This window comes from Oncorhynchus mykiss, chromosome 17 (genome assembly GCF_057628025.1).
Source record: "Oncorhynchus mykiss isolate SJ-2025 chromosome 17, ASM5762802v1, whole genome shotgun sequence".
Lineage (NCBI taxonomy): Eukaryota > Metazoa > Chordata > Actinopteri > Salmoniformes > Salmonidae > Oncorhynchus > Oncorhynchus mykiss.
In genome coordinates this window covers 32,661,625-32,686,557 of record NC_143038.1, presented here as the reverse complement: position 1 = coordinate 32,686,557, position 24,933 = coordinate 32,661,625, and the positions used below count along the sequence as shown (strand labels likewise).

General features: G+C 43.8%; 1 protein-coding gene across 7 annotated transcripts; it reads right to left on the bottom strand.

Moving 5' to 3' along the window:
• Positions 1-7,215: 7,215 nt before the first annotated feature.
• Positions 7,216-24,724, bottom strand: LOC110494028 (uncharacterized). Of its 7 annotated transcripts, none has more exons than XM_090205236.1 (16): positions 24,441-24,724; positions 24,082-24,114; positions 21,760-22,071; positions 21,569-21,619; positions 14,123-14,194; positions 13,866-13,913; positions 13,605-13,649; positions 11,007-11,054; positions 10,666-10,695; positions 10,236-10,289; positions 9,516-9,608; positions 9,365-9,380; positions 9,220-9,251; positions 9,005-9,109; positions 8,680-8,720; positions 7,216-8,534 (listed from the first exon to the last, which is right to left on the bottom strand). In XM_090205236.1, exons 1-16 carry the CDS (start codon positions 24,496-24,498, stop codon positions 8,442-8,444), a joined length of 1,131 nt encoding a protein of 376 aa, XP_090061362.1. In that variant the 5' UTR covers positions 24,499-24,724; the 3' UTR covers positions 7,216-8,441. The 7 variants fall into 7 exon arrangements, with proteins under 7 accessions (XP_090061362.1, XP_090061363.1, XP_090061364.1 ...); XM_090205237.1 differs by having other exon boundaries at positions 10,236-10,286; XM_090205238.1 differs by having other exon boundaries at positions 14,123-14,191; positions 24,441-24,683.
• Between the last annotated feature and the right edge of the window lie 209 nt (positions 24,725-24,933).

The window sequence follows — 24,933 nt, the reverse complement described above, 5'->3', positions numbered from 1 at the left end:
TAACTGCCAAGTTGCTTAGTAGCTAGAAGCAGAGCTGCCATATCTGTGTCACCATCTCACAATGTTCCTGTCTTTTTCCGTGGCTAAATCAAGTAGGTTCATCATTTAACAATTGTATTCATATTTACAGATAGCATACATGTTCCAGATGGCATTTCTGCCCAAAAAATGCATTTAGATTTTTTTTTAAAGTCAATGCCTCTCCTGTGAAGTAGTGACGCCTGACATATGCCTAGTTTCCTGAAACGAGTCACAAATGTGATAGGCTGAAGTTTCAAGAGGACAAGATGTCATCCTTTCCACCCTGCTGTGGTTTGTGTTTATTGTGCACTCGTGCACCTGTTTGTAGGTGTAGATACGTGACAGCATACATGAACTGGTTGGTATGTGATCTGCAAACTGTCTGTGACTGCTGCAGGAGAATGTAGTCATCTTTGCCCCCTCACAGTAGAACTAACCACAATACAGAGAATCTGGATGCAAAATTATCAATGTCCTTGACTACCTGTAGTCCATAACACCAATGGTTGGTTTCCCAGACCCAGATTAAGTTTACCAAAAATATGTAACTTTTCCATTGAACATGCTTTTTAGTCCAGAACTAAGCATAAACTGTCTCTGGGAAACAGACCAAAAGAGGTTTGGTTAAGATGACAAGGTAGTTATATGGACTGAAAAAAACGTTTAGGGAAAATAGCACCTTGATCTTCACCAACGGCCTGAAAACAATGACATTGATAACAGTACATATTTTTAGCATTATCTTGAATAATCAAGATCAAAATCAAATAATGTAAAATACTAACAAAGACGAGGGAATGGTTGAATTCAATGTATTTTGCATGCTTTTTTGTTTTACAGAAGAGAGCGTTTCGAACAGAGTAAAAAAGTGTATGATTTTGTATTTACTGTATATCAAGAATCTTATAGAAGAGGGATTAGGAGGTGAGGGCGGACCCACCACTTTTTTAAACAAAATAAGCCATCCCCATAGCCTGATCCACCATCTTTACTGTTGGGCTATAGTGTGTTTCGAAACATTGTACAGATGTAGGATCTTAATTTGATCATTATTTTTTTATGAGAATTTTCCTGTACAGCAGGAAATGCAAATGTATAGTGTATTTAGGTTTGAATGTATTAACCCCTACAAAAATGTCCAATAATTACAATCCACATGTTAATTCACATTTTCATTTGCTGCAGGATTCATTTTTGCTGTACAGGTTTAGGATCAAATTAAGGCTCGCGAGATCAGGATGGTCAAAATAGGCTCATCTCCAAAGTTAACTGGAGAAAATAATTGGCATGAAAGGTATGGTCTCACACCATTTACAACTTAACTGCTTTGCAGTCATTGAACTACAATGGTAGAATGTGTCTACAACACTGCACATTGAAAGGGAGACTCTGAAGTGCTGAGTAAATTGACGTCAAATAACATGTACGCATGGGGTACTGGGGAGATTTTAAGCATTTAGGAAATCTATATTTTTCAGAGTTGATGTTACCAACGATGTAAAAAATGTTAAAACCTAAATATTCATTTTGATCTATTTTGATTTCAAGATTTTGGGGAGTATTCCCGGACCCCTCCAACACCCCCAAATAAAAATACTAAAACAGTAAACGAAGCCAGGTGTCCATGTGTGCTACAGAAAATCAGGGCAGTTTCTAGCATTTTCGGGGCCCTAAGCGAGAAAAACATTTTAGTGAAAAATGTGCAGCTTTAAAGTTAATATCCTGCAATTCTACTCATTTTGCCATGGGGCGGAGGGAACTTTGCAGTTATAAAGCTAATTTCCCGCATTTGTACACATTATGCCTTGGGGTAGAAAGAAATTCAGTTTTAAAGCTTATTTCCTGCAGTTCTACACATTTTGCTATGGGATGGCAGCCACTTATGTTGCTTATAAATAGAAAAGGTACTGCAGCAGATGTATTATATACTTATTTACAGTAACATGATGTTTGATAAATAAAGGTCATCCTGCAAGAAAGAGTATTTCTGTGAGAAATAGCTAAAGTCCGACGGGACACTGAAGTCCGACGGGACACTGGAGTGGAGCGGGTTCAGCACGCAAAGCCCGCTCAATATCCGCGTCCAGCTCCCACTAGACCGGCGCTACCAGGCGGGACAGTGCGTCTGCCTTAACATTCTGTGAACCTGCTCTGTAAGACCGTGTAAACACAAAACGGGTAAAGAACATGGCCCACCTAGCTGCCCGGATGTACTCCAGGTTGCGGTGGTCAGTCCAGTTGAGGAAACGGTGTTTAGCCCCCTCAAGCCAATGTCTCCACGCCTTCAAAGCCTTAACCACAGCCAACAGCAACCGGTCCCGTACATCATAGTTCCACTCCGCCGGGCTTAGCTTCTTAGAGAAGAAAGCACAGGGGCGGAGCTTCGGATCCCAGCCTCTGACGCGTCCACCTCCACTATGAATGCCAAAGAGGCATCCGGATGGGCCAGCATAGGAACCGAGGTAAACAGAGTTCTCAGCTGCCCAAAAGCCCTGTCGCCTCAACTGACCACTGCAGACGTACAGGACCCACCTTCAGCAGTGAGGTAATCGGAGCAGCCACCTGGCCAAAACCCAGGATAAATCGCTGGTAATAATTGGCAAACCCTAAAATTGCTGCACCTCCTTTACCGTGTGGGAGTCAGCCAATTACGCACCGCTGCTATGCGGTCACTCTCCATCTCCACCCCTGATGTGGAAATGCGATACCCTAGGAATGAGACAGACTGTTGAAAGAACGGGCATTTCTCAGCCTTGACGTACAGGTCATGCTCAAACAGTCGCCAAGTACCTTGCGCACCACCAAGGACACATGCTTGGCGCGTGTAGAGGAGTATATCAGAATATCATTGATATACACCACTACACCCTGCCCGTGCAGGTCCCTGAAAATCTCGTCTACAAAGGATTGGAATACTGATGGAGCATTCATCAACCCGTACAGCATGACGAGGTACTCATAATGCCCTGAGGTGGTACTAAACGCCATATTCCACTCGTCTCTCTCTCGGATACGCACCAGATTGTACGCACTCCTGAGATCCAGTTTAGTGAAGAAGCGCGCCCCGTGCATTGACGACATCGGCGTGGCGAAAAGAGGTAGCGTGTAACTGTACCTCACCATGATTTGATTGAGACTTCTAGAATCAATGCACAGGCGCAGACCTCCATCCTTCTTCTTCACAAAAACGAAACTCGGGTGAAGTGGAGGACCGAATGTACCCCTGACGCAGGGATTCGGAGACATGTCTCCGTAGCCACCGTCTCCGCTTGTGACAGATGATACATGTGACTCCTGGGAAGGGCAGCGTCTACCAGGAGATTTATCGCACAATCCCCCCTTCGATGGGGTGGTAATAGGGTTTCCTTCTTCTTACAGAATGTGAGAGCCAAATCGGCATATTCTGAGGGGATGCGCACGGTGGAAACCTGGTCTGGACTTTCCACCATAGTCACACCGATGGAAACCCCCACATACCTCCCTGAGCACTCTCGTGACCACCCCTTGAGAGCCCTCTGTTGCCACAAAATAGTGGGGTTATGACAGGCCAACCAGGGTAGGCCCAGCACCACGGGAAACGCAGGAGAATCAATAAGGAAGAGACTGATTCTCTCCTTGTGACCCTCTTGCGTAACTATGTCAAGTGGAGCGGTGGCCTCCCTAATTAGCCCTGACCCTAATGTTCGACTATCTAGGGCGTGCACAGGGAAGGGTATATCCACAGGAACAAGGGGAATCCCTAAACTACGAGCAAATGAACGGTCAATAAAATTCCCAGCTGCGCCTGAATCTGCGCCTTATGCTGGGAATGCGGGGAAAACTCAGGAAATGAAATAAACGCATACATGTGAGCAACAGGGGGCTCTGGGTGAGCCTGGTGCTGACTCACCTGGGATGACATGATAGTGCCCTGCCTGCTGCCTCGACTCCCTGAGGAACCCCCACAGCACCGACCAGCAGTGTGCCCTCTGCGGCCACAGATGGTGCAGGGAATGGCCCCTGCCTCAGACGTTCACCCGTCACTCGACCCTCTGGCGGGTGGTCGAACACTCCCAGAAAGCAGCGGGTGAACTCTGCGTAATGGACCAACGGCGTTGGCCCACTCCAGGGCTTTGCCCCACTCGAGGGCTTTGCCTGTGAGGCAGGAGACAAGGGCGGACAAACTCTCACGCCCCGAAGGAGCCGGGTGGACGGTTGCCTGGTGAAGCTCCAGCTGTAGTAGAAACCCCTGGCATCCGGCAGCCATCCCATCATACTCCTTCGGAAGCGCGAGTCGAATCCCGCTGTGACCAGGTGGAAGAAGGGTGGACAGTGGGATCTGTTGTAGTGGGACTGGTGGAGGTGCTGGAAAACCTCCCCCTTTCTCCCAACGATCCATCGTCTGCAGCACGCGATCCATGGCTGTGCCCAGACGTTGCAACATGAAGGCGCTCCTCCACTGCACCTGGGAGGGTGCCTGCACCTGCTGACTCCATTCTTCAGGTGAGTGATTTTTTTAAGGGTCTGTGTGTAGCTGGTGCAGAGGAGGTCAGGCGCAGGACAGCAGAGATGAGTGAATAAAAGTTACTTTACTCAAAGTCATCAAACTACAAGAGAATTACCAAGCCCACAATACGGACCACAATACAACAAACAAACATGGGGAACAGAGTGTTAAATAATAAACAGGTAATTGGGCGAGTGAAATCAGGTGTGTAAGACTAAGACAAAACAAATGGAAAATGAAAAGTGGATCAGCTGTGGCTAGAAGGCCAGTGATTGTCGGCCGCTGAACGCCGCCCGAACAAGAAGAGGGACCGACTTTGGCGGAAGTCGTGACAGTAAGGTGGAGGGTTACGTAACCGGGTGGAAGGCGCTTAGTGAGGGCTATTTAACAGTCTGGTGGCCTTGAGATAGAAGCTGTTTTTCAGTCTCTCGGTCCCACCTTTGAAGCACCTGTACTGACCTTGCCTTCTGGATGATAGCGTGGTGAACAGGCAGTGGCTCAGGTGGTTGTTGTCCTTGATTATATTTTTGGCCTTCCTGTGACATTGAGTACTGTAGGTGCCCTGGAGGGCAGGTAGTTTGCCACCAGTGATGCGTTGGGTAGACCGCACCGCCCTCTGGAGAGCCCTGCGGTTACGTGCGGTGCAGTTTCAGTACCAGGTTGTGATATAGCCCGACAGGATGCTCTCAATTGTGCATCTGTAAAAGTTTTAGGTGCCAAGCCGAATTTCTTAGAGGTGCTATTGCGCATTCTTTACCACACTGTATGTGTGGTTTGACCATTTCAGATTGTCAGTGATGCTGAGGAACTTGAAGCTTTCCAGCTGCTCCACTGCGGTCCCGTCAAAGTGAAAAGGGGCATACTCCCTCTGCTGTTTCCTAAAGTCCACGATCAGCTCCTTTGTTTTGTCGACATTGAGTGAGAGGTTGTTTTTCTGGCACCACACTCCCAGGGTTTCAGTCCTACTACAGTCCTACTACTATTGTGTCGTCTGCAAACTTGATAATTGAGTTGGATTTGTGAGTGGCCAACCAGTAATGAGTGAACAGGGAGGGGGCTTAGCACGTACCCTAGTGGGGCCCCTATGTTGAGGAGCAGCGAAGTGGAGGTGATGTTTCCTATCTTCACCACCTCGGGGCGGCTCGTCAGGAAGTCCAGGACCCAGTTGCTTAATGATGAGCTTGGAGGGTACTATGGTGTTGAATTCTGAGCTATAGTCAATGAAATGCATTCTTACAAAGGCATTCCTCTTGTCCAGATGGAATAGGGCAGTGTGCAGTGCGATGGTGATCTGTGGATCTATCAGGGCAGTAAGCACATTTAAGTGGGTCTAGGGTGTCAGGTAAGGTAGAGGCGATATGATCACCTAGCCTCTCCAAGCACTTCATGATGACAGAAGTGAGTGCTACGGGGCGAGAGTAATTTATTTCAGTTACTTTTGCCTTCTTGGTCTCAGAACAATGGTTGACATCTTGAAGCAAGACATATTGAGAGCCCAGCTGGCTGTATGGAAAGTATATCCCGAGAGATTCATGTTTACATGAAACAGAGTATGTTACAATCCCTGATGTCTCTTTGGAAGAAGATTCTTGCCCTGAGGTCATCTACTTTATTATCCAGAGACTGAACATTAGCGAGTAATATTCTTGGAAGCGGTGGATGGTGTGCGCGCCACCTGAGTTGGACTAGAAGTCCGAATACCTCTTCTCCAATGGCATTGTTTTGGATCAGCCTCTGGAAACAGTTCAATTGACCCGGGGGGTACGAACACAGGATCCAATTTGAGAAAGTATTCCCGGTAATTTTGCTGGTGAGTTACCGCCGCTCTGATATCGAATAGTTCTGTATGTAATAACACAAAACATTTCCTGGGGTAATAATGTAAGAAATAACTGCCAAGTTGCTTAGTAGCTAGAAGCAGAGCTGCCATATCTGTGTCACCATCTCACAATGTTCCTGTCTTTTTCCGTGGCTAAATCAAGTAGGTTCATCATTTAACAATTGTATTCATATTTACAGATAGCATACATGTTCCAGATGGCATTTCTGCCCAAAAAATGCATTTAGATTTTTTTTTAAAGTCAATGCCTCTCCTGTGAAGTAGTGACGCCTGACATATGCCTAGTTTCCTGAAACGAGTCACAAATGTGATAGGCTGAAGTTTCAAGAGGACAAGATGTCATCCTTTCCACCCTGCTGTGGTTTGTGTTTATTGTGCACTCGTGCACCTGTTTGTAGGTGTAGATACGTGACAGCATACATGAACTGGTTGGTATGTGATCTGCAAACTGTCTGTGACTGCTGCAGGAGAATGTAGTCATCTTTGCCCCCTCACAGTAGAACTAACCACAATACAGAGAATCTGGATGCAAAATTATCAATGTCCTTGACTACCTGTAGTCCATAACACCAATGGTTGGTTTCCCAGACCCAGATTAAGTTTACCAAAAATATGTAACTTTTCCATTGAACATGCTTTTTAGTCCAGAACTAAGCATAAACTGTCTCTGGGAAACAGACCAAAAGAGGTTTGGTTAAGATGACAAGGTAGTTATATGGACTGAAAAAAACGTTTAGGGAAAATAGCACCTTGATCTTCACCAACGGCCTGAAAACAATGACATTGATAACAGTACATATTTTTAGCATTATCTTGAATAATCAAGATCAAAATCAAATAATGTAAAATACTAACAAAGACGAGGGAATGGTTGAATTCAATGTATTTTGCATGCTTTTTTGTTTTACAGAAGAGAGCGTTTCGAACAGAGTAAAAAAGTGTATGATTTTGTATTTACTGTATATCAAGAATCTTATAGAAGAGGGATTAGGAGGTGAGGGCGGACCCACCACTTTTTTAAACAAAATAAGCCATCCCCATAGCCTGATCCACCATCTTTACTGTTGGGCTATAGTGTGTTTCGAAACATTGTACAGATGTAGGATCTTAATTTGATCATTATTTTTTTATGAGAATTTTCCTGTACAGCAGGAAATGCAAATGTATAGTGTATTTAGGTTTGAATGTATTAACCCCTACAAAAATGTCCAATAATTACAATCCACATGTTAATTCACATTTTCATTTGCTGCAGGATTCATTTTTGCTGTACAGGTTTAGGATCAAATTAAGGCTCGCGAGATCAGGATGGTCAAAATAGGCTCATCTCCAAAGTTAACTGGAGAAAATAATTGGCATGAAAGGTATGGTCTCACACCATTTACAACTTAACTGCTTTGCAGTCATTGAACTACAATGGTAGAATGTGTCTACAACACTGCACATTGAAAGGGAGACTCTGAAGTGCTGAGTAAATTGACGTCAAATAACATGTACGCATGGGGTACTGGGGAGATTTTAAGCATTTAGGAAATCTATATTTTTCAGAGTTGATGTTACCAACGATGTAAAAAATGTTAAAACCTAAATATTCATTTTGATCTATTTTGATTTCAAGATTTTGGGGAGTATTCCCGGACCCCTCCAACACCCCCAAATAAAAATACTAAAACAGTAAACGAAGCCAGGTGTCCATGTGTGCTACAGAAAATCAGGGCAGTTTCTAGCATTTTCGGGGCCCTAAGCGAGAAAAACATTTTAGTGAAAAATGTGCAGCTTTAAAGTTAATATCCTGCAATTCTACTCATTTTGCCATGGGGCGGAGGGAACTTTGCAGTTATAAAGCTAATTTCCCGCATTTGTACACATTATGCCTTGGGGTAGAAAGAAATTCAGTTTTAAAGCTTATTTCCTGCAGTTCTACACATTTTGCTATGGGATGGCAGCCACTTATGTTGCTTATAAATAGAAACGGTACTGCAGCAGATGTATTATATACTTATTTACAGTAACATGATGTTTGATAAATAAAGGTCATCCTGCAAGAAAGAGTATTTCTGTGAGAAATAGCTACAGAGAGCCAGTGGTGTAGTGTCAGTGTGCTTGCAGAAGACTGTACAACCCATCCGGCTGGGCTGATGTTGCTGGTCGGTCGGGGATTGAGCTGTATACGTGGTACGTATCAGACTAGAGAAAAGAAACAGGCAGTTTAACTTCAGCCCCTTGAATATGCAGTACTGTAAATGTAACCGTGTATACTAAGTGGATGTAACATCAATCTGAAACTGAGTCGTTCACAATCACCAAACACAGTGAGTGATTCTGAACTTACATTGTCTTTTTCAGATGACTGTCCATTCTCTTCAACAGGGCCTGTACAACACAGAGGGAGACTGAGTTAGTGTGTGTGTGTGTGTGTGTGTGTGGTTGTGGTTGTGCGTGTTAATTTGCTGTGCTTAATGTCACTCCACACTTCTCTTCCTGTCTCAAACCACTCTGTGGACTTACAGCTCTGTTCTCACTCTTTCAAGATGCTGTGGCTAACACCTTCTTTAATGAGTTGACATTGAGTGACAAAGTGTTATTGTGTTGAGGGTCCAATATTCACGTGCCAGGTGGGGAAGACAAGGACAGAAGACGTTATGTTACAAACTAACCTGAGGGCAAAAACGTGGACGGTACAGAGGTGACGAGAGAATAGATCCCAGCATCCTTTGAATCCAACATGCCTGCACTGCTCATAGCTCCCATCACCAAATCACCTACAACATAAACAAAATTAAAATGTAAATACAATTTGTGACTGTACATGCATGTGTGTAGTTGTGTTAGTAATGTGTGCAGTGTTTGATGTATTTTGTTTGGAACATACATTGGCTGTGATCATCCTGTCTGGATGTAGGTCTGTACAACATAAAAGTATATAAGAAGGTTGTGGTAAGAACATCTCATCATGGACAATAGAGAAATAAAGGTTGAGATAGAATCTGCATCATATTCACAAGGAGAATTCTTACCTCTGAGAATGTTTCTCTGAAAAACAAATTGGACCATATTATATTGAATATAGCATACCCTATACAATATCACCAAATGACCATGTCAAAGGCACCTACTCACTTACATGACAAAGGAAAATGTTTGATATACAGAATCAGAAGTACTCACTGGTCCTCCAGCAGAGACAGATAGCTGTCAATCCCATCAGGAACACACCCACTCCAGAAGCCACACCCACTGCTGCCTGCCATGATTGCACAGCTGTTTGGTGACATGATGTCATCAGGAGAGATCATTAGCTCTAAATCCCAAAGTAAATACTTAAATGGTAAACCATATTATTGTCAGTCTTAGAAAATGTTTCTGTTTTCATATGTGTGAGAAAAGACAGCTAGTCAGCTAAACATTTGACCTTTACGTTTAAGTCATTCGGCAGACGCTCTTAGTGAGACAACAACATATCACAATCGTATCAAGTTCCCCCAACAAAGTAGTTATCAGCAAAGTCAGCGCTAGTAGGAACACACACGTTCATTTTTGTTGTGAGATTACTAAGTAAGGATACTTATCCAAAACTATTTTTTTACACTTTGAATTCACAACGCTGTCTTTGGAGCTTTGACCTCCTGTGTGCAAATATGTGATAAAAGAAGTTTAAATACAAAAACATGGGTAAGATAAAGGTATTGTATTTGTTTCAGTTTTGCTAGCTAAAGTTGACCGACACACCTGATGCAGGAGATGAAAAAATATGTTTCATATCTAAGAAAAGTACAACAGTTTAGAGAGAAAGTACAAGCAGCGATGAATAGGTTTATGAGTAAACTAGTTGGAGCTTCAGTGAATTCGAGTGAATAAAAATGAAGTCGCAAGCTAAGCGATACTTACAAGTTGTTGTCACTGTGATACCAGGGGTCAAAGTAGAAGTAACAGTCAAACCTGCTGGAAAGTAATACAAGTTAATTCTGTATCTGACTACACAAGACAAAATGTATTCCTTATTTCTGAGTCAGTAGAACACAACTGATTTTGTAGAAATATGACATGTTCACTATTTTATAATTTGTTAAAACCTTGACTGCATGTACAATTGGAATCAGTATTTGAATGCCCCCCCCCCCCCCCCCCCCAGAAGCCACACCCACTGCTGCCTGACATAATTGCTGTTTGGTGACATTGGGAAGGTCATTAGCTTGTGTTCCCAGGGTCAATACCACATCTCAAGAGTTTATAAAAAATGTTAATTGTGATGTTGTATGTTTCAGTTGTTTGATTTGTGTAGGAAAAGACAGGTAGTCAGCTAGAGATGGATGCTTACCCAGAACGCTTTCTGTGGAGCTTTGACCTCCTGGGCACATGCAAGAGAGAGACTGTTTAATAACAGTTAACACACAACACAACTTATTACGCCACTAAACTAAAATCATTAGGACTGTTTGGGGTGTCAGTTGTCAAAGTAGAACTAGTAGGCAAACCTGGTGCAAAGTAAAGTCCTTGGATCTGATTATAATTTTTTTTTTATCTAAATGGGTTGATTTAATTAATGAAATATCAACCTCTTTTTTTAAATCAGGGGAAGTTTGTGAGTAAGAAAACCTGGGGAAGATTTTCTATTTGTTTAGGTTCTATCTGCTAACTAGGTAAAGATGACTAGCACACCTGATGTAGGATTCACTGCTGTGCTGGGGGTCAAAGGAGAGGTCAAACCTGGTGAGAAGAGAACTCATATTACATAAAAACAAATGTATTAATCAAATTTGTTACATACAGTGCCTTGCGAAAGTATTCGGCCCCCTTGAACTTTGCGACCTTTTGCCACATTTCAGGCTTCAAACATAAAGATATAAAACTGTATTTTTTTTGTGAAGAATCAACAACAAGTGGGAAACAATCATGAAGTGGAACGACATTTATTGGATATTTCTAACTTTTTTAACAAATCAAAAACTGAAAAATTGGGCGTGCAGAATTATTCAGCCCCTTTACTTTCAGTGCAGCAAACTCTCTCCAGAAGTTCAGTGAGGATCTCTGAATGATCCAATGTTGACCTAAATGACTAATGATGATAAATACAATCCACCTGTGTGTAATCAAGTCTCCGTATAAATGCACCTGCACTGTGATAGTCTCAGAGGTCCGTTAAAAGCGCAGAGAGCATCATGAAGAACAAGGAACACACCAGGCAGGTCCGAGATACTGTTGTGAAGAAGTTTAAAGCCGGATTTGGATACAAAAAGATTTCCCAAGCTTTAAACATCCCAAGGAGCACTGTGCAAGCGATAATATTGAAATGGAAGGAGTATCAGACCACTGCAAATCTACCAAGACCTGGCCGTCCCTCTAAACTTTCCGCTCATACAAGGAGAAGACTGATTAGAGATGCAGCCAAGAGGCCCATGATCACTCTGGATGAACTGCAGAGATCTACAGCTGAGGTGGGAGACTCTGTCCATAGGACAACAATCAGTCGTATATTGCACAAATCTGGCCTTTATGGAAGAGTGGCAAGAAGAAAGCCATTTCTTAAAGATATCCATAAAAAGTGTCGGTTAAAGTTTGCCACAAGCCACCTGGGAGACACACCAAACATGTGGAAGAAGGTGCTCTGGTCAGATGAAACCAAAATTGAACTTTTTGGCAACAATGCAAAACGTTATGTTTGGCGTAAAAGCAACACAGCTGAACACACCATCCCCACTGTCAAACATGGTGGTGGCAGCATCATGGTTTGGGCCTGCTTTTCTTCAGCAGGGACAGGGAAGATGGTTAAAATTGATGGGAAGATGGATGGAGCCAAATACAGGACCATTCTGGAAGAAAACCTGATGGAGTCTGCAAAAGACCTGAGACTGGGACGGAGATTTGTCTTCCAACAAGACAATGATCCAAAACATAAAGCAAAATCTACAATGGAATGGTTCAAAAATAAACATATCCAGGTGTTAGAATGGCCAAGTCAAAGTCCAGACCTGAATCCAATCGAGAATCTGTGGAAAGAACTGAAAACTGCTGTTCACAAATGCTCTCCATCCAACCTCACTGAGCTCGAGCTGTTTTGCAAGGAGGAATGGGAAAAAAATTCAGTCTCTCGATGTGCAAAACTGATAGAGACATACCCCAAGCGACTTACAGCTGTAATCGCAGCAAAAGGTGGCGCTACGAAGTATTAACCTAAGGGGGCTGAATAATTATGCACGCCCAATTTTTAAGTTTTTGATTTGTTAAAAAAGTTTGAAATATCCAATAAATGTCATTCCACTTCATGATTGTGTCCCACTTGTTGTTGATTCTTCACAAAAAAATACAGTTTTATATCTTTATGTTTGAAGCCTGAAATTTGGCAAAAGGTCGCAAAGTTCAAGGGGGCCGAATACTTTCGCAAGGCACTGTATCTACTATGGTCATTTTAAGAAGAAAGTTAAAAGCATCCAATGTTTTACCTACAGACTAAAAGGACAAGCAGCTATGAATAGGTATATTTTTCTTGTAAACCAGTTGGAGGTTTACTGAATTAATGTGAACAACAATATTCTAGTTACTAAGCTAAACTTAGGGCCTAATTACTGGTATTTGGTCTCACTGTGATGCCAGTAATCAAAGTAGAAGTAACAGTCGAATCTGATGGGAGAAATAAAGTGATTGTATATCTGATTACACAAGTATAAAGCTATTCATTATTTATGTCAGATAACATCAGAACTTAGTCAGTAGAGAGATTAAATGTTCAGATTTTCATTATATGGCACATTATTGTTAAAATCTAGACCCTTTCCTGAATGTACAATTGGAAAAAGTATTTGAACGCCCCCTCCAGAAGCCTAGTGGTTAGAGCGTTGGGCCAGTAACTGAAAGGTTGCAAGATCAAATCCCCGAGCTAACAAGATCTGTCGTTCTGCCCCTGAACAAGGCAGTTAACCCACTGTTCCTAGGCCGCCATTGAAAATAAGAATTTGTTCTTAACTGACTTGCCTAGTTAAATAAAGTTTAAAAAATCCCCAGGGTCAATAATACATCTCTTCATTTGATCTCAGAAAATGTGGCATTAAATTGTGAGGTTGCATGTCTCAGTTGTGTAAAATAGACAGGTAGGCAGCTAGAGAAGGACACATAGAAGGACACTGGAACGCTTTCTTGACTGTTTGAATTCACAACAATGTCTGTGGAGCTTTGACCTTATGTGCACATGGAAGAGAGATACCCTTTATCAACAACTACAACACAATTTATCACAGACTAAAATGTAGTGAATATACTTACCTTTACTTGGAGTGTCAGTGGTCAAAGTAGAACTAACAGTCGAACCTTGTGAAAGGAAGTCATTCTAATTACACAAAACGTATTACCTAAATGTATCTAAATGTATCTAAATGGGTTGATTTAATTAGTAAAGTATGAACCTCTTTTTTTATAATCAGGCAAATTTCGAATGAAAAAAAACCATACAAAAACCCGAGGAACATAAAGCATTTCTATTGGTTTCGGTTCTATCTGCTAACTAGGTAAAGATGACTAACGCACCTGATGATGGATTCAGTGCTGTACTGGGGGTCAAAGGAGAGGTCAAACCTGGTGAGAAGAGAACTCATTACACCAGAAAGTCAATAATTAAGCAGACAAAGAGAAGTATATTACACATTACCTACAAATCAGATGGACTAAAAGTACACAAATCTGGACTGAAATTACAAGCAGCTATGAATAGGTATTCTAGTAAACCGGTTGGAGCTTTAGTGAATTAATGAGAACAGAAAATGTTTAACTGCAAACTAAGTTACATTTAGTGGGACTATTGGTAGTTGGTCTCGCTGGGGTGTTTGGGGTCCAAGTAGAACTAACAGTTGAACCTGCTGGGAAGCATTACAATACAAGTTAATTGTGTATCTGATTACACAAGAATTAAGGTATTCATCATTTAGTTAGAAAACAACACAACTCAGTCAACAGAAATATGGCATGTTTACAAAGCATAATGTGGCACATTATAGTTGACACCCAGACCTTTGACTGAATGTACAGTTGGAAACTGTATTTGCAAAGACGGTCCCTTAGAGGACCAATACACCTGTTGTAGGACTCACTGTGTTGATGAGGGGCAAAGCAGAACCAGGGAATTTCTTACTGCTGTAACAAGCTCTGCAATAGAATAACAGCAGCAGTAGGGCTGTTGCGGTGACCGTGTTACCGCTACACTGGCTTTATTTGTCACATGCGCCAAATACAACAGGTGTAGAACTTAACTTGAAATGCTTACTTACAAGAGGTCAATTTTTTTTTACATTTACAAGCGGTCATTTTTGATAATAGTGTTTTCCGCTAATGGAACAATCGCACGTATAGCCTACTACCATGTGCGCATTGCTGCTCTTATAATGTGAAGAAATTGCCAAATAGTTTAGCAACATTTTAAGCTAAACGTTCTGATCTGTTGCGTCAGCCACATTGCATAAAATATTTTTTTTTTTTTTGGGATGCTAGCGGTTGTATTAATTTGGGACCTATCTGTCACGCCCTGGTCTTAGTATTTTGTGTTTTCTTTATTATTTTGGTCAGGCCAGGGTGTGACATGGGTTTATGGGTTGTTTTTGTATTGTTCGTGTTTTCTTCTTTATTAAATATGTATCAAGAATACCACGCTGCATTTTGGTCCGACTCTCCTTCAACCGAAGAAAACCGTAACACTATCGCATCGTACACCTGTCCCAGACTATGTTTGGTATATCTATTTCTTGCACAGAATGGAATAGGTTGATTTTTGTACAATGGGGGATAGCAGATTGACACAGGCTAGTGCTTTTTCTGTTCGTTAAGCCAACATATCTTGTTGGCTGACGATAAATAAATGTGGACAGTTCTCCCAATACCTTCAATAGGCACCTCGCAATTGGGTAAGGACGTGCACAGTTGCGTCTCTGTGTCTGTCTTAACTTGTAGCCTGTGAGAAAGACCCTATCATGTGACAGAGAGCTGTATGAGTGAGAGAGCTTTGAATTGGCAGCACACTCAGGGAGAAGGGCGCAACGCAGCACTCCGGGCCGCAAAAGGCATGGATTTTTTTAGGGTGCATTACGGCCACATAGAGGATGCCACCGTGGAATTCGAGGCATTATCAAGTGCTTGTCAAATTGTGAATGAGAGACTATTTGTCACGCCCTGGCCTTAGTATTCTGTGTTTTCGTTAGTATTTTGGTGAGGCCAGGGTGTGGCATGGGGATTTATGTGGTTTGTTTTGTCTGGGGTTGTTTGTAATTATGGGATTGTGGTTAGAGTAGTCCTCTAGGTAAGTCTATGGTTGCCTAGAGTGGTTCTCAATCAGAGGCAGGTGTTTATCGTTGTCTCTGATTGGGAACCATATTTAGGCAGCCATATTCTTTAGGTCTCTTGTGGGTGATTGTTCCTGTCTCTGTGTTTGTTTGCACCAGATAGGCTCAGTCATTTGTTTTTTTTTCTTTTCACTTGTTTTGGAAGAGAAGAGAACGAGCGCCATTCTCCTTGCGGAGATGGTGCTAAATACATCAACACGGTCGGTCCCTGGGATTGGGCTGGCTAACACAGTTAGGTTTGCTTGGAAGGAAAAGGAGATGGAGCCTTTAGGACGGGAATCTTTTGGAAGGATAATATTGATGGGGATTCTAAAGCTGACGGTGAAGGACGTGTTTTGTTTCCAAGGCAACTCGTTGGAGGGAGCATACGACGTGGCACTATATACAGAGGCAAAACACGATGATATCCTGAGAAGGGCAAGAGCAGTGGGAGGTGAGAGGCCGATGTGCCACTACGAAATAACAAGCCTGGCGAAGAATAATTTTAGGGTAGTAACTGTCAACATTTACAACCCTTACGTTAAGGACGAAGAGGTGAGGGCTTTTCTGGGGAGATATATGGATAACGTCTCCTCATCAAGGCACCTCAAAGACTCCCTTGGGTTTTGGAATGGGAGGAGAGGTTTCCAGGCCCTCCTCAGAGAGGACCCAAAGGGACATGGTGGCTACCTCCATCCTCCTGCTATGTTCTCCCTAGGGGCTGACAGGGGGACGTTGTTTTATGCACATCAGCCCCCATTTTGCAGACGCTGTATGGCCTACGGTCACATATTCGCCTCATGCAGTACAAGAAAATGCAGATTTTGTGCATCTGAGGATCATGAGGCGAGGGATTGTGACAAGCCTAAGACGTGCCATGGGTGTGGCTCGTCAGCACACCTGTGGCGGGGGTGCCCAGCCCGTCAGCGGTCATATGCGTCTGCGGCTGGGGGGGGAGCAGGGGCGGGGGATGGGGGAAGAACAGGAGCGGAAGGAAGCACGCCTCATGATCAGAGTACAGGTCCAGAGGGGAAGGCCACAAGGAAGGAGGAGGAGCAAGAAGCGGCGGAAGGAAGAGAGAAGGAAACGGAAGGCACGGGAGTAGGAGAACCAGGAAAAGCGGCGGAAGACGGCAACCGAGTGGAGGAGCATGAGAGAGAAGAAAGCGATGGAGGAGTGGTGGAGAAGGAGACGGTGGAAGAGCAAGTGGACTGGGGGGAATGTGCCCTGGTGGAAGAGATGAGGGGTATGGTGGAGGAGCTGGCGGGGGGGGGGGGGGTTGGTATCTCTCCACTGCCGTCATCACCAAAGAAGAGAATGAAGAGGAGGGAGCGATTGGCCGACAGTGAGAGGGAGGGGATGGCCAAGAGAGTGATGGGGGTGGGAGAAACCTCTGGGTTGCTGCTGGTTTCCACAGGCTCTCAATATCTGTTGGGTGGGGACACACCTAACAGGACTCAGGACTGGGTACAGGAGGAGGTGGGGAGTTTTTTGTTTGGGGACTCAGCCTCCCCGAATTTTTTTCCAATCCAGCTGCAGCACTGGGGAGGGGGAGGATTGTGGGGGTAGACCCAGGGTGCAGGGCACCCCGGAGCCAAACACTATTCCTGCATCCTGGGTTGGTGAGATGGAGGAAGAGGGGGGGATGTTGGGAGTACAGATGGTGTCATCACCGGTAGATATGGAGCAGGGGAGCATCGGGTGAGTCTCCTGTTTTTGTTTTTTTCTGTCTGGGTTTAGAATTTGAGTGTATTACATGTTTTTATTTTATTCTTTCATGGGGTCTGATTTTACTTTTGTTAGTTTAAATGTAAGGGGTTTAAGGGATTGTGTTAAGAGGAGGGCGGTTTTTAGTTATTTGGAGGGTGTGGGGTTTGATTTTTGTTTTTTACAGGAGGTTCACCTGAGGGATGGAGGGGATGTTAATAGGTTTAAGAGGGAGTGGGACAAGGGGGAGTCGGTTTGGGGTGTTGGGGGGGTGCACTCATCGGGGGTAGGGATTTTGTGTGGGCACAGGGAGGTTAAAGTGGAGGATTATTTTGTGGTAATGCAGGGGAGGGTTATAGGGGTGGATGTCACGATAAGGGATTGTAATTTTAGATTAGTGGTGGTGTATGGACCACAGGTGGTGGCAGACAGGAGGGAGATGGTGGACTGTCTGATGCCCCTGTGTGTCACAAATAGGAAATTAGTGATAGGGGGGGATTTTAATAGAGATTTAGGAAGAGGGGGGGATAGCAGTGCAGGCGCCATTGCCAGGCTAATGGCTTGCCATGGTCTGGTAGATGGTGGTCTGCACACTACTCCGAAAATGGACGGTCCTACATGGCGCAACTCCAGGGGGGTTGAGCGGAGGCTCGACTATATTTTTGTACCCAAGTCTTTGGGTAAGTTGTCTGGGCGGCTGTTGCCTGTTTTCTTTTCGGATCACGACGGGGTGCTCCTGCAGGTGGGGTCGCCAGTCTGCCTCTTTGGTAGGGGGTACTGGAAGCTAGATCGGGATGTGCTGGAGGAGCAGGCTTTTGTTGACGGGTTTTATGGTTTCTTTTGGAGGCTTGAGGGTCTCCGGTCCATGTGCGAGGGGGTGTTAGAGTGGTGGGAATTAGTTAAGGTGAGGATTAGGGCTTTTATAATAGGATATTGCAAGAGGAAAAAAAGGGAGGAGAGGAGGGAGGTGGATCGTATCCAAAGGTTAATTGAACTCGAGTACGAGGCAGGCAACCTCGGCGGGTCGTTTGACTGGGAGAGATCCGCAACCCTAAAGGCGCAGCTCAGGGAGTTGCAGGAGCGGAAGGCTCGAGCTTTCCTGGAGCGTGCGCATAGTGGCTTTCTAGAACACAATGAGACTTGTTCTGCTATGTTCTTTAAGTCGGTTAGGGCCAGACAGAGTAGGAAGGTAATGCATGGCGTTAGGGAAGAAAATGGTAGTATAGTTAGAGAACCAGAGGATATGGTCAGGGTGACAACTGATCATTTCCAAGGTTTATTTAAGGAAAGGGAAATAGATGTAGAGCAGGGAAATGTGTTTTTAGAACACTTGTCCAGGCGGTTGCCGGAGGACATTAGAGAAGTGATGGAGGCCCAGATCTCACTAGAAGAGGTTGAGAGCGCTCTTAGGAGGATGGGAAAAGGGAAGGTGCCTGGGATAGATGGGCTGCCGGCTGAGGTTTATCTCAAGTTTTGGGGTATACTTGGACCAGTGGTCCTCGAAGTCTTGAAGGCCATCCTTGAGACGGGGGTCCCGGGGGGATCAATGGCTGTTGGTGTGCTGTCACTTTTATGTAAGAAGGGGGAAGTAACAGACCTTGGCAACTGGCGGCCGTTGACCATGCTGTGTGTAGATTACAAGCTACTTGCAAAGGTTTTAGCAGACCGGTTGCGCACAGCCCTTCCCTACGTCGTCCATGAGGATCAGACGTGCGGGGTAGAGGGCCGCTCTATTAGATGGAACCTACAGTTAATCAGGGACTCCATCGCTTGGGTTGAAGATAGAGGACTGCCTTTAATGGTAGCAGCGCTAGATCAGGCGAAAGCCTTTGATCGTGTGAATAGATCATTTTTATTCAGAGTGTTAGGTCGATTAGGATTTGGGGAGAAGTTCATAGGATGGATTCGTACATTGTATGTCGGAGCGGGGTGCCGAGTTAGTGTAAATAGTCACTTGGGTGACGTTTTTGACCTCTCGTCTGGGGTCAGGCAGGGTTGCCCACTCTCGGCTCTCCTCTTCGTTCTGTACATGGAGCCTCTGGGGGCTGCCATTAGGGCAGACACAGGGGTGGAAGGCTTGTTGATCCCTGGAAGTGGTGGGCTGCGTGTTAAGATGATGCAGTACGCCGACGACACTTCCTTGCTGCTGTGCAAGGACTCGTGCCTGACAAGGTCCCTTGCCATCTTTGGGGATTTCACCCGAGCGTCGGGAGCAGTTCTGAACCATGCAAAGTCTTCCGTCAAGTTTTTCGGAAGATGGCGCGGTAGAACGGATGTGCCCGGGGGGTTATCTCTCTGTGAGGGGGCCCTGAGGATTCTCGGGGTCCATTTTGAGACCTCCGGCTCAGCGACGCTAAACTGGAACATGCGTATCGCAGTGGTACAGAGGAAGCTAGCAATGTGGAAGGCTAGGTATTTGTCTTTTATGGGCAAAGTCCTGGTTCTAAAGGTGGATGTGTTGCCGTCTCTTTTGTATTTAGCGTACATCTACCCATTGCCGGCTAGTCTGAGGAGGCCTCTAGTGAGGCTTGTGTTTCAGTTCATGTGGAGTGGCAGGTGCGAGTGGGTTGCCAGGGCACGCATGCTTTGTCCCATCGGGGAGGGAGGTAGGGGGGTACCACATTTCCCCCTCAAGCTGGACGCAATTTTTGTTTCTTTCTTGTTAACGGAGCTTGCACATCCAGTGATACACCCGTCCGGTTACCTCCTGCGGGTGTTCTTCTCGTATCAGGCGAGAAGCGTAATGGTGTGGTCTAACACGGGTCCTCGGGCGGAACAGCTGCCGTGGCACTTTGGTCATGCGGCCAAGTGGCTGCGTGAGCACCCTGAGGTTGAAGTTGCCCGAGTAGGTTTAGATCACAGGCACCTGTACGAGGAGGTCAGAAAGGCAGGGAGTCTGGCGCCTGTAGTGGGCATCTCGGAAGTGGTCTGGGAGGGAGTGCAGGCGCGGGGTCTGGACAACAGTCTCAAGGACCTGAATTGGTTGAGCCTCCATAAGTGCTTGCCGGTACGTTCCATCATGTACCGGTATAGTTTGGTGCAATCCCCCACCTGTCCAAGATCTTCTTGTGGCAGGGAGGAGACTGTGCGCCATGTCTTTTGGGACTGTGCCTTTGCCGGAGTAGTATGGGCTAGGGCACGGGTGTTGTTAGGTTTGGTAAGGGGGGATTTTGTATTGACGTGGGCCAGGTTAGAGAGAGGTGTAGGGAGAGCGAGAGGGACGGATAGGGACAGGTTTCTGCTCTGGCTTCTCATGAGTCTCTTTAAACGGGGGCTGTGGGAAGCCAGGCAGAACATGGTGAAGACAGGGAGAGATTGGGGGGTGGAAGGGATAGTGAGGAGGGTGGAAGGAGATTTGAGGGGGAGGATGAAGAGGGAGGAAAGGAAGTGGGGGCAGCATGCTGCCCGGGAGAGGTGGAAGGGGGGTTTAGGGCTGGGTGTCATTTAGATTTGTAAGGGGATAGATTAGGGACGGGGAGATAGGGAAAGGTAGTTTGTAGGATGACGGGGAGGGAAGATGCTCCCCTGAGGTTTTGTTTGGGGTTTTTGTTTTGTTTAAATTAAAATACCACTATTTGAGTTTGTATGGAAATTATGAGTTGTACAGAATGAATGGTATTGATGATAATAAATTATTTTTATAAAAAATAAAAAAAATAGGACTGTTTCGTTTTTTTTCACGTTTCTTGTTTTGTAGATTGTTGTACTTTCATCTTTATTAAAGATGTACAAAACTAACCACGCTGCATTTTGGTCCGCCTCTCTTTCACCAGAAGAAAACCGTTACACTATTGGAGTGTGTACATCCTGCACAAAAAAACTGAGCAGAGCTCATGCCTTTCAACAAACTTTTTTCAAATCATCATTAGTCTCATCATTCAGCCTTACTATCAACTAAAAATCTAAACATGTAGCCCATTGTTTGTAGAACAACTAAAGTTAATTAATAATAACTCTAAATTAAGCATTTGTTCCATTGTATTCTTCATAATATAAAATAATACCACGGGATTATAAGAAAATCTTGTCTGCTAAATGAACTAGTGTAAACCACAGCCATTTGTCACTCTGACTCTGAGTACAATATTATTTTCTTCTGAAATAGACTAAATGTTCTTCATGTCATGCTTCTTCAGACCTGTCTAAAATACATAATGGATTTATTGTGAAGGTGTAGGCTATATTACATGGATTTATTGTGAATGTGTAGCCTACCTGCTGGAAAGGGTTTAGTTGCTGGATCACTAATGTTAACTCCCACCAGCTCTAAAATCATTTGGGATTGAAATGTAGTATTTAGTTTGTTGGTCAGAATGAGTATGTCATACTAAGAAGATGCTAAAATCAAAGTGAGTCAGATCATGAAGACCTGCAGCACTGATACATTTGTTTAGATAATGACTCACCTGTAAAGTTGTACCCATCACTGCGTGGAGAGAGAGAGTTAGGTCCTGAGCTCACTCTGTAGTCACAGCTCACCTCCTTACTCCTCACTGACTGAAGACGACTGATCAGATCACTATGTTTTGGAGTGAATTGACAGAACTGCTGTCCGGATGCTGAGATAGCTTTTCTCTTCATGATCTTTGCTGAGAGGGATGGCTGACTCTCCTCTCCAACATACAGGTTACAGGTGGTGTCAGGACTGAAGGATCCAGGAATCAAACAGATGATGTTGAGGTCCTCATCAAATTTGATTGTAATGTCTGGTTTTGGATCTGTTAGGAAAGGACAGAGACTCCTTTTTGCATCACTCTATTTGAATGTAATGTACAGTGGGGCAAAAGAGTATTTAGTCAGCCACCAATTGTGCAAGTTCTCCCACTTAAAAAGATGAGAGGCCTGTAATTTTCATCATAGGTACACTTCAACTATGACAGACAAAATTAGAAAAAAAATCCAGAAAATTACATTGTAGGATTTTTTATGAATTTATTTGCAAATTATGGTCGAAAATAAGTATTTGGTCACCTACAAACAAGCAAGATTTCTGGCTCTGACAGACCTGTAACTTGTTATCAGTATAAAAGACACCTGTCCACAACCTCAAACAGTCATACTCCAAACTCCACTATGGCCAAGACCAAAGAGCTGTCAAAGGACACCAGAAACAAAATTGTAGACCTGCACCAGGCTGGGAAGTCTGAATCTGCAATAGGTAAGCAGCTTGGTTTGAATAAATCAACTGTGGGAGCAATTATTGGGAAATGGAAGACATACAAGACCACTGATCATCTCCCTCGATCTGGGGCTCCACGCAAGATCTCACCTCGTGGGGTCAAAATGATCACAAGAACGGTGAGCAAAAATCCCAGAACCACACGGGGGGACCTAGTGAATGACCTGCAGAGAGCTGGCCTACCATCAGTAACACACTACGCCGCCAGGGACTCAAATCCTGCAGTGCCAGACGTGTCCCACTGCTTAAGCCAGTACATGTAAAGGCCCATCTGAAGTTTGCTAGAGAGCATTTGGATGATCCAGAAGAAGATTGGGAGAATGTCATATGGTCAGATGAAACCAAAATAGAACTTTTTGGTAAAAACTCAACTCATCGTGTTTGGAGGACAAAGAATGCTGAGTTGCATCCAAAGAACACCATACCTACTGTGAAGCATGGGGGTGGAAACATCATGCTTTGGGGCTGTTTTTCTACAAAGGGACCAGGACAACTGATCCGTGTAAAGGAAAGAATGAATGGGGCCATGTATCGTGAGATTTTGAGTGAAAACCTCATTCCATCAGCAAGGGCATTGAAGATGAAACGTGGCTGGGTCTTTCAGCATGACAATGATCCCAAACACACCGCCCGGGCAACGAAGGAGTGGCTTCGTAAGAAGCATTTCAAGGTCCTGGAGTGGCCTAGCCAGTCTCCAGATCCCCATAGAAAATCTTTGGAGGGAGTTAAAAGTCCGTGTTGCCCAGCAACAGCCCCAAAACATCACTGCTCTAGAGGAGATCTGCATGGAGGAATGGGCCAAAATACCAGCAACAGTGTGTGAAAACCTTGTGAAGACTTACAGAAAACGTTTGACCTCTGTCATTGCCAACAAAGGGTATATAACAAAGTATTGAGATAAACTTTTGTTATTGACCAAATACTTATTTTCCACCATAATTTGCAAATAAATTCATTAAAAATCCTACAATGTGATTTTCTGGATTTTTTTTTTTTTCATTTTGTCTGTCATAGTTGAAGTGTACCTATGATGAAAATTACAGGCCTCTCTCATCTTTTTAAGTGGGAAAACTTGCACAATTGGTGGCTGACTAAATACTTTTTTGCCCCACTGTATATGTCACTCTTACTAAACTAGAGCCTGTCATTCTCTTTATATTAACTAACAGCATGTCTTATTTGATATCATGCCTATTTATGAGTTCCATTTAATCATGGGTGCTGTGTTTACAACGATTTCCTTTCACTTAATTCCTTACATTCTTGCGTGTGAAATGAAAGTAAATCGGATTGACTATTTGGTATGCATGTATGGAGTGTGTGGGGGTTGATGGAGTGTGTCACTTGTCATTTAATTATAAATTAATTTTCAAAATGTAAGTTCTCATAGATATCGCAGCACCTGATATACGTTTGAAAAAGAAAAATAGTTAATTCAATGTTGTCTTTTAGATGATAGCAATGCATCCACAATTATGTAGTTTGGGTTAACAAGATAACTTTGATTGATTGATGGTATTATTATTTAGTAAAAGTTAAAAACACTCACAAGGACCTTGGGCTTCGATGTATTGGAAGGTGACTGGAAATAACACAATAGGTCTTGATCAGGTAAATGTGCCATTCAAAAATAGCATGATAGACAAGAACACTTTGTAGAAGTTGGTAAAGTATCATATACAACAATAGATCCATGTGCATGTTATCAAGCAGTAGTCATTCTGATCTGAACAAAATATAATGATAGAGAAAAATACATCAATAAGATGATCAATGGAATAAGACACAATTATTACAGCCATGAGATTCTGAAATATATAAAGAGTTCCTGAAGTAAAATATTAAAAGAGGAGAGAGAATCCTGAAGAACTAACAGATGATGGAACTTGGAATGGAGGAATAACTCACCGAAAAGGAGGATGACCAAAAACAGATGACCAGCCATATCAGGGATGAACAACACCATTTATCAGACATCTACAGACTGTTAGTCTAACTTCACAGAAGATGGTGACTGTGTCAGAGGGGATTGTTTGAATAGAGAAGTAGATGTGGAACTTGTTCACAGGAAAACCACAGATAGCAGAAACCAGTCTCATATGGAAAGTGTGGCTAATGTTGCAGAGGAACATTCAGAATCATTTCTCAGTCACTATTTTTCTCTCAGTGTATTTGTCTTTAACAGCTGATATGTTGCATAACATGGCTTCAATTACATTTGAGTTTGACAGCTCAGCTGCACTGAGTCTCTCTCTCTCTGATGACTCCAGAACTCACTTTCAGCTGAGGAAGGTCTGTGAAAATAGAATAATTAAGGGGTTGGCATTTTGTGGATTTTATTTGCTAACTAGGGTTAGCACTAGTTATAACTTGCGAAACTACCTTCACCTTAGTTTCCCTG